Genomic DNA, 10,208 nt, shown 5'->3' on the forward strand with positions numbered 1-10,208 from the left:
GGCACTGATGTCATCTGGGGATAGCGTACTTCACTTATACATCATATGTGAAAAACAGAATGAGACACAAATCACAGAGAAATGCAGTTAACATTTCATGAGTTCATAAATCTGGAGCGGTGGCCAACACTGGGACCTCTGTTGGAAACTTCCAGCTTTATAATTCAGTAGCTCCAAGGATTAATTTTACCATGCAGAGTTTGGGTCAGGAGCTAAAATACATCCACATGCAAATCTAGACCATGGAGAATAACTAAACACATTTTTGTATGGAGATTTGTGAATGTGCTGTGGTGAAACAATCTCATAAGGGGCCTTTGAATTGTCACTTGTTACTTGCATACATAATGTGCACTATTCAGTACAGTAAACTTTCCATTCAGAACAATCCTCAGGAAGTCAAATTGTCTCTCTGCCGATGACATGACTGTATACTTAGAAAACCCCATTGTCTCAGCCCAAAAACTCCTTAAGCTGATAAGCAACTTCAGCAAAGTCTCGGGATACAAAATCAATGTGCAAAAATCACAAGCATTCCTATACACCAATAATAGACAAGCAGAGAGCCAAATCATGAGTGAACTCCCATTCACAATTGCTACAAAGAGAATAAAATACCTAGGAATACAACCTACAAAGGACATGAAAGACCTCTTCAAGGAGAACTATAAACCACTTCTCAAGGAAATAAGAGAGGACACAAACAAATGGAAAAACATTCCATGCTCATGGATAGGAAGAATCAATATCGTGAAAATGGCCATACTGCTCAAAGTAATTTATAGATTCAGTGCTATTCCGATCAAGCTACCATTGACTTTATTCGCAAAATTAGAAAAAAAAACTTTAAATTTCATATGGAACCAAAAAAGAGCTTGTATAGCGAAGACAATCCTAAGCGAAAAGAACAAAGGTGGGGGGCACCACGCTACCTGACTTCAAACTATGCTACACTATACTACAAGGCTACAGTAACCAAAACAGCATGGTACTGGTACCAAAACAGATATATAGACCAATGAAACAGAACAGAGGCCTCAGAAATAACGCCATACATCTACAACCATCTGATCTTTGACAAACCTGAGAAAAACAAGCAATGGGGAAAGGATTCCCTATTTAATAAATGGTGTTGGGAAAACTGGCTAGCATTATGCAGAAAACTGAAACTGGACCCCTTCCTTACACCTTATAAAAAATTAACTCGAGATAAGTTAAAGACTTAAACCTAAAACCTAAAACCATGAAAACCCTAGAAGAAAACCTAGGCAGTACCATTCAGGACATAGGCATGGGCAAAGACTTCATGACCAAAACACCAAAAGTAATGGCAACAAAAGCCAAAATTGACAAATGGGATCTAATTAAAGAGCTTCTGCACAGCAAAAGAAACTATCATCAGAGTGAATAGGCAACCTACAGAATGGAAGAAATTTTTTTGCATCTGAAATTTTATCCATCTGACAAATGTCTAATATCCAGAATCTACAAGGAAGTTAAACAAATTTACAAGGAAAAAAACCAACCCCATCAAAAAGTGGGTGAAGGATATGAGCAGACATTTCTCAAAAGAAGACATGTATTTGGCCAAGAAACATATGAAAAAAAGCTAATCACTGGTCATTAGAGAAATACAAATCAAAACCACAATGAGATGCTATCTAACGCCAGTTAGAATGGCGATCATTAAAAAGTCAGGAAACAACAGATACTGGCAAGTCTGTGGAGAAATAGGAATGCTTCTACACTGTTGGTGGGAGTGTAAATTAGTTCAACCATTGTGGAAGACAGTGTGGCGATTCCTCAAGGATCTAGAACCAGAAATATCATTTGACCCAGCAATCCCATTACTGGGTATATACCCAAAGGATTATAAATCATTCTGCTATAAAGACACATGCACATGTATGTTTATTGGACCACTATTTACAATAGCAAAGACTTGGAACCAACCCAAATGCCCATCAACGATAGACTGGATAAAGAAAATGTGGCACATATACACCATGGAATACCATGGAGCCATAAAAAAGAATGAGTTCATGTCCTTTGCAGGGATATGGATGAAGCTGGAAACCATCATTCTCAGCAAACTAACACAGGAACAGAAAACCAAACACCGCATGTTCTCACTCATAAGTGAGAGTTGAACAATGTTAACACATGGACACAGGGAGGGAAACATCACACACTGGGGCCTGTTGAGGGGTGGAGGGCAAAGTGAGGGAGAGCATAAGTACAAGTACCTAATGCATGTGGGTCTTGAAACTTAGATGATGGGTTGATACATGCAGCAAACCACCATGGCACATGTATACCTATGTAACAAACCTGCACATTCTGCACATGTATCCCAGAACGTTTTTTAAAAAAGATCAAAATATTTTAAAAAAAGAGTGCTTTCTCCAATTGAATGTGTGCTGGCCTCCAGCAGGGGAGAAACTGCTGTGTCCGCAAGAGTGGATGGAGTAGGGTAAGAGATGACCGACTCTTTGCATCCATTCCTGGCTACTGGTGCTACTCCCTTCAGAAATTGGTGCTGTGCCTGTGTATTCTTTATCCCAAGAAAGAATTCTGTGGCAGGCTGCACTCCCCCCTCCGTTAGAGGTGGCCCACGCTAAGGGTGAGATCTCTAGGAGTCCTATATAACTCCCTGGTGACCCACCAGTCTCCCGTGTTTGCCAAAATCAGAGTGGGTTGTGGGGTATGTTTGCAGGGAAACTGGTGGTGTGGGGACTCAAGGCAGAGATTCCTTGGGCAGGGCAGTGGCGCACCACAGCTACAACTGGTATGACACCCACTGTCTCAGTTTGTGTCTGAGCGGCATGCAATCATGCCTGCATGAGATGACCTTTCAGTTCTCTGTCCCTAGGAAGCTCTCAAATCACAACCAACAGTATTGCCCAGGGCCATAAGGGCAGAGGGGCTCTCCAGTGGTTTGGCAGTCAGCAGATTGTTACAGGGGTGGGGGAAGCAGAGAAACACTCCTACCTACACTTTCTGCAGGGATCTGAGTTCCTTGGGGGTCAAACTTTGTCCGACTCTTGCTGCTTTCTGTTTCTGCACTCCAGCTTCTTCCTCTAGGAGTTTTTGACAGGTCCTGGCTCTCTTCCCACAGTTTTCTATTTGGAACATGCACTCACCAGTAACTTTGATCTTTCTGAGGAGAACTGGCATCCAATGTCCCTAGTCATTCATTTTGGGGAAAAAAGACAAGACCTGTTGAATTACATCTATTTGAGGATCTCTGAGCTTCCTGTATCTGCATGTCTAAATCTCTTTTTAGACTTCGGATGTTTTCAGCTATTATTTTATTAAATAGGTTTTCTATCCCTTTTATTTTCTTTCTGTTTTCTGGGACACTAAAAATCCAAAATATTTGGTTGCTGTATGGTGTCCCATATTTCACATGGGCTTTTCTCATTCTTTTTATTCTTTTTTTCTTTATTTTTGTCTGACTGGTTTATTTCAAAAGCGCAGTCTTCAAGTTCTGAAATTCTTTCTTTTGCTTGATTTAGCCTATTATTTATGCTTTCAAATGTATTTTGTGTTTCATTCCATAAATTCTTCTAGAATTTATTTGCTGCTTTTTAAAGTGATATCTGTCTGGTAAATTTCTCATTTATATCCTAAGTTGTTTTTCTGATTTTTTTGTATAGTTCCTCAGAGTTCTCGTGTGTCTTACTGAGCTTCTTAAAAATCTGTATTTTCCATTATTTATTCAGCATTTTGTTAATTTCTTTCTGATTGGATCTGTTGCTGGTGAATTATTATATTCCTTTGGAAGTGTCATTTTCCCTTGCTTTTCCATGTTTCTTGTGCTAATTCACTGATGTCTGTGCATCTGGTGTAACAGTTGCTTCTTCCAATTTTTGAATTTGCTTTTGTAGGGAAGAACTTTTTCCTGAAGATGTATTTATGATATTGGTTGGGTAGTGCTTTGATTCTGTGTATGTGCAGTATTGCAGTCTCCATATGATTTTTTTGGCTGTAAGCAGTGTCAGTGGTGCCTGTGATTTTCTCAGTGGCATAGGGTGCAGCTGCTAGTGCAGGCTGTGACATTTTCGTGGTCACAGGTGTATCAGGTTGGCCAGTGCTCAGGCTTTATTGGTGAAAACATCAGGCTGAGCATGCCTGTCACTGGGCCTCTGGGTGGCATAAGCTGGCATTGACATTAGTTGGTCCAGGTGGGCTGATTCCTGGGGCTCCAGGTAGCTTGCTCAGGTGTTGGCAGTGGCAGAAGTGGGCTGGGTGAGTGGCCATATCCTCAGGCCTCTTGGCAGTGGGCGTGGCATGGTGATGGCAGTAGCAGTGGCAGGACAATCCTCTGCCTTGCAATTGGTCCTCACTAGTGTTGGCAGTGACTACAATGGGCTGGGTGGGCTAGTACCCAGGCCTGCATGTGGCATGTGTGAGTGGATGCCTGCTGTGGTAGTAGCATCAGGTTGGGTGGGCTCATTCCCAGGACCCTGGGAAGAGTGTTCTGGTGTTAATGGTGGTTTATGGGGCAGGGCAATTCCCAGACCACCTGATGGCGTGTTCAGCACTAGTAGGTGGAATCAGGCTGAGTAGGCCTGTCCTCAGGTCCCTTTTTTTTGTTGGCAATTTTTTGATTACCATTTCAATTTTGCTGCTTGTTACTGATCTGTTCAGAGATTCTGTATCTTGCTAGTTTAATCTAGGAGGGTTGTATATTTCCAGGAATTCATCCATCTTTTCTAGGTTTTCTAGTTTATGCTCATAAAGGTGTTCATAGTAGCCTTAAATGATCTTTTTTATTTCTGTGGTATCAGTTGTAATCTCCTGTTTTATTTCTAATTGAGCTTATTTGGATCTTCTCTCTTCTTTTCTTGGTTATCTCACTAATGATCTGTCAATTTTATTTATCTTTACAAAGAACAAGCTTTTTGTTTCATTTATCTTTTGTATTTTTTGTTTGTTTCAATTTCATTTAGTTCTTCTCCGATTTTTCTTATATCTTTTCTTCTACTAAGTTTGGGTTTGGATTGTTCTTCTTTCTCCAGTTCCGTGAGGTGTGACCTTGGATTGTCTATTTGTGCTCTTTCAGACTTTTTGATGTAGGTATTTAGTGCTATGAACTTTCCTCTTAGCACAGCTTTTGCTGTATCCCAGAGGTTTTGATAGGTTATGTCACAATTATCGTATTGTACAGTTCAAAGAATTGCAAAAATATGGAACCAGCCCAAATGCCCATCAATCAATGAGTGGATAAAGAAAATGTGATATATATATATCCCATAGAATATTACTTAGCCATACAAAGGAATGAAATAGTGGCATTCACAGCAACCTGGGTGGAATTGGAAACTATTATTCTAAGTGACGTAACTCGGGAATGGAAAGCCAAACATTGTACGTTCTCACTCATAATTGGGATCTAAGCTATGAGGATGCAAAGGCATAAGAATGATACACTGGACTTTGGGGACTTGGGGGAATGGGTGGGTGGTGGCAAGGAATAAAAGACTACATGTTGGGAACAGGGTGCACTGCTCAGGTGATGGGTGCACCAAAATCTCAGAAATCATGACTAAGTAACTTATTCATGTAACCAAACACCACTCGTTCCCCCAAAACCTATTGAAATTAAAAAAAAAACAAAACACATGCACACGAATGTTCATTGCAGCACTATTCAGAATAGCAAAGACATGGAGTCAACCTAAATGCTCATCAATGACAGATTGTCCAAAGAAAATGTGATACATATACACCATGGAATACTATGCAGCCATAAAAAAGAATGAGACTCTGTTATTTGCAGGAACATGGATGGAGCTGCAGGCCACTATTCTTAGCATATTTACCCAGGAACAGAAAACCAAATATTGCATGTTCTCACTTATAAATGGGTGCTAAATGATGAGAACTCATGGACACAAAGAGGGGAGCAACAAACACTGGGACCTACCAGAGGGAGGAGGGTGGGAGGAAGAAGATCAGAAAACATAACAATTGGACTAGGCTTAGTACCTGGGTGACTAAAAAATCTGTACAACAAATTTCTGTGTCATGAGTTTACCTATATAACAAACCTACATGTGTACCCCTGAACATAAATAAAAGATTTTAAAAATTTAACTGATTATATGTTTAATGTTTATTTTTGGGCTATTCTATTTCATTTGTTTATGTCTGTCCTTATGCTGGTACCACGCTATTTTGATTACTTCAGGTTTGTTGTAAGTTTTGAAATCAGGAAATTTGAATCATCCAACATTGTTCTTTTTCAAAATTATTTTGAGTACTCTGAGCCCCTTGAAATTCCATATATATTTTAGAATAGACTTTTTTATTTATACCAAAAACATCATTGGGATCCTGATCGGGATTGCTTTAAATCTATAGATCACTTTTGTGAAGTATTATCCATTTTAATAATTGTAAGTTTTCTAATTCATGAACATAGAATGTCTTCTCATTACTTATGCCTCCTTCAATTTCTTTCAGCAATGTTTTGTATTTTGCAATGTACAAGTATTTTGCCTCACTGGTTAAATTTATTCCTAAGTACTTTACTCTTCTTGATAGTATTGTAAATTGAATTGTTTTATTAGTTCCCTTTTTAGATATTTAATTCATAGCATATAGGAATGTAGCTGATATTTCTGTGTTTATTTTGTATTCAGCAACTTTGTTGAATTTGTATATTACCTCTGTGTGTGTGTTTGTCTCCCTCTGTCTCCCTCTGTATAATATTTGGAGTTTGCTACACATAAGGTCATGCCATATGTGAACAGAGGTAATTTTACTTTTTTTCTGTTTTTTTTTCTTTCTTGCCTAATTCCTCTGATTAGAACTTCTAATACTGTGTTGAATAAAAATGGCAAATGTAGGCATCTTTGCCTTGTTCTTCATAATAAGACATCCTGTGATTTTTAACATGCATTATGTTGTATGTTTTGGCAGCATTGTTGTTTTTCTTGCAAATAATTTAATAGTTTAACTCAAAGTTTCTAGGATGCTTTCATGTTGTTAGGTGAATCATTCCATGACTGCTGAATAAGGAATTTTCCAAGTGAATCTCAGAAATCTGTGTTTTAATAAGTGCTTCAGGTGATTCTGTTGCATACTCAAGTTTGAGAACCATTGTCCAAGGGGCAAAAGCTGCCATTGCCAATTGCTCTTTTTTTATCTGAGAGGGGGCAGGATCCTCCTGGTCCAGTGCTTGTGGATGCAACTTATTAAATGAAATAAGGCCATGAGTACTCTAGGGCCCAATCTCTGCTTTTTGTTTTGTTCACTCCTGTTTAAAATTTCACTCAGGGCTCTCTTTGGAATAATTGCACTTACCTTTGCCATCCGGGGCTGAGGTTTCATTTTCTTTGGTTATTCCCCAGGCCAGTACCATTTGCTTTTTACTTTCCAGAAGTTCTGTAAAGATTGTTGATGGTACCCTTTCTTAGCTTTTTTTTTTTTTTTTTTTTTTTTGGTCTTGATATAGTCCTATTCTTCTAAAAAATCTTTCCATTTGTCTCAGTCAGACTTTGATGGAGAGGAGGGGAGATATTGTTTACATTTGTTAAAAATGGCTTTTAAGTTAAATTCTAACTAAGGGTCTATTAGGAAATAAAATTGCCTTCTGACTCCTTTTGATTTATTTTGCAGAATTGCATATATCCAAAGCTCTGGGTAATTATTAAACATTAGAAGTATAGAACAAACAGGCCAGCCAGGCCCGGCGAGGCCGCGGCGGGTCCGGCGCCCCGGACCTCCGGACCCGGAGGTCCGGCGCCCTGGGCGGCGCCCTGCCCCCAAAGTCCGTCCTCCCCGTTAGGTGGCGCCCAAGGGGAGGGGACAGCCGGGCAGGCAGGAAGCTGCGGCTTAAAAGGGCAACCCGCGCCGGACCCTTCCTTCCTAGTCGCGGGGAGTCTGAGAAAGCGCACCTGTTCCGCGACCGTCACGCACCCCTCCTCCGCCTGCCGCGATGTACCGCTACCTGGCCAAAGCGCTGCTGACGTCCCGGGCCGGGCCCGCTGCCCTGGGCTCCGCGGCCAACCACTCGGCCGCGTTGCTGGGCCGGGGCCGCGGACAGCCCGCCGCCGCCTCGCAGCCGGGGCTCGCATTGGCCGCCCGGCGCCACTACAGCGAGTTGGTGGCCGACCGCGAGGACGACCCCAACTTCTTCAAGATGGTGGAGGGCTTCTTCGATCGCGGCGCCAGCATCGTGGAGGACAAGTTGGTGAAGGACCTGAGGACCCAGGAGAGCGAGGAGCAGAAGCGGAACCGGGTGCGCGGCATCCTGCGGATCATCAAGCCCTGCAACCATGTGCTGAGTCTCTCCTTCCCCATCCGGCGCGACGACGGCTCCTGGGAGGTCATTGAAGGCTACCGGGCCCAGCACAGCCAGCACCGCACGCCCTGCAAGGGAGGTATCCGTTACAGCACTGATGTAAGTGTAGATGAAGTAAAAGCTTTGGCTTCTCTGATGACATACAAGTGTGCAGTGGTTGATGTGCCGTTTGGGGGTGCTAAAGCTGGTGTTAAGATCAATCCCAAGAACTATACCGAAAATGAATTGGAAAAGATCACAAGGAGGTTCACCATGGAGCTAGCAAAGAAGGGCTTTATTGGTCCTGGCGTTGATGTGCCTGCTCCAGACATGAACACAGGTGAGCGGGAGATGTCCTGGATTGCTGATACCTATGCCAGCACCATAGGGCACTATGATATTAATGCACACGCCTGTGTTACTGGTAAACCCATCAGCCAAGGGGGAATCCATGGACGCATCTCTGCTACTGGCCGTGGTGTCTTCCATGGGATTGAAAACTTCATCAATGAAGCTTCTTACATGAGCATTTTAGGAATGACACCAGGGTTTAGAGATAAAACATTTGTTGTTCAGGGATTTGGTAATGTGGGCCTACACTCTATGAGATATTTACATCGTTTTGGTGCTAAATGTATTGCTGTTGGTGAGTCTGATGGGAGTATATGGAATCCAGATGGTATTGACCCAAAGGAACTGGAAGACTTCAGATTGCAACATGGGTCCCTTCTGGGCTTCCCCAAGGCAAAGCCCTATGAAGGAAGCATCTTGGAGATCGACTGTGACATACTGATCCCAGCTGCCACTGAGAAGCAGTTGACCAAATCCAACGCACCCAGAGTCAAAGCCAAGATCATTGCTGAAGGTGCCAATGGGCCAACAACTCCAGAAGCTGACAAGATCTTCCTGGAGAGAAACATTTTGGTTATTCCAGATCTCTACTTGAATGCTGGAGGAGTGACAGTATCTTACTTTGAGTGGCTGAAGAATCTAAATCATGTCAGCTATGGCCGTTTGACCTTCAAATATGAAAGGGATTCTAACTACCACTTGCTCATGTCTGTTCAAGAGAGTTTAGAAAGAAAATTTGGAAAGCATGGTGGAACTATTCCCATTGTACCCACGGCAGAGTTCCAAGACAGTATATCGGGTGCATCTGAGAAAGACATTGTGCACTCTGCCTTGGCATACACAATGGAGCGTTCTGCCAGGCAAATTATGCACACAGCCATGAAGTATAACCTGGGATTGGACCTGAGAACAGCTGCCTATGTCAATGCCATTGAGAAAGTCTTCAAAGTGTACAGTGAAGCTGGTGTGACCTTCACATAGATGGATCATGGCTGACTTCCTCACTAACCTCTTCACGTGTAACTTCTGCAGACCTATCACAAGTTTACATGTAACCACAGAAATCCCTTTCTCTCCTGACTCATTACTAATGGATACCATTCTCAACAAGTCAATCCAAATCAGCCCGTTAAGGAGAAAGAAATTAATATACAAGCTGAGTGTGAAAGTAGAAATCACCTACACCAGAGAGCTATTTTGGTATTTTGCCTTTAAATAAAAAGCCTCCTCCATATGGCTGTGCAGCCTTGCTCTGTGGCTTTTCCCAGCACAATCAGTGCTAGTGCTGGGGAAGGGACAGTCAAGAGCAGTCAGTTGCTTACTTATTTTGCTCTGGATGAGTCTGGGACACGCTGTAACTTTAACACATTTAAGAAGAAGGTGTGTGGCCTTTTCAGAAGGTGGCATGGTCCTCAAGTGAGTTCTTAGTATTTTATATCAGCAAAATAACTCAATTTTGCAGATTGCAAACAAATATAAAAGCTGTTTCTGTTTATGAATTTTATTCTTTTAGAATAGAATAAGTACATGCTGCTGTAATAAAATTGCCTTTAATCACTTAACA

At 41.8% G+C, this 10,208-nt stretch overlaps 1 protein-coding gene across 1 annotated transcript; it reads left to right on the plus strand.

Annotated features, from left to right (window-relative positions):
• The first annotated feature begins 7,948 nt into the window (after positions 1-7,948).
• Positions 7,949-9,625, plus strand: GLUD2 (glutamate dehydrogenase 2). The gene is given in 1 exon segment (NM_001009004.1): positions 7,949-9,625. A coding segment is annotated over 1 exon segment (1,677 nt).
• The last annotated feature ends 583 nt before the right edge of the window (positions 9,626-10,208 follow it).

Source organism: Pan troglodytes, chromosome X (assembly GCF_028858775.2).
Source record: "Pan troglodytes isolate AG18354 chromosome X, NHGRI_mPanTro3-v2.0_pri, whole genome shotgun sequence".
In the NCBI taxonomy this organism is placed as follows: Eukaryota; Metazoa; Chordata; class Mammalia; order Primates; family Hominidae; genus Pan; species Pan troglodytes.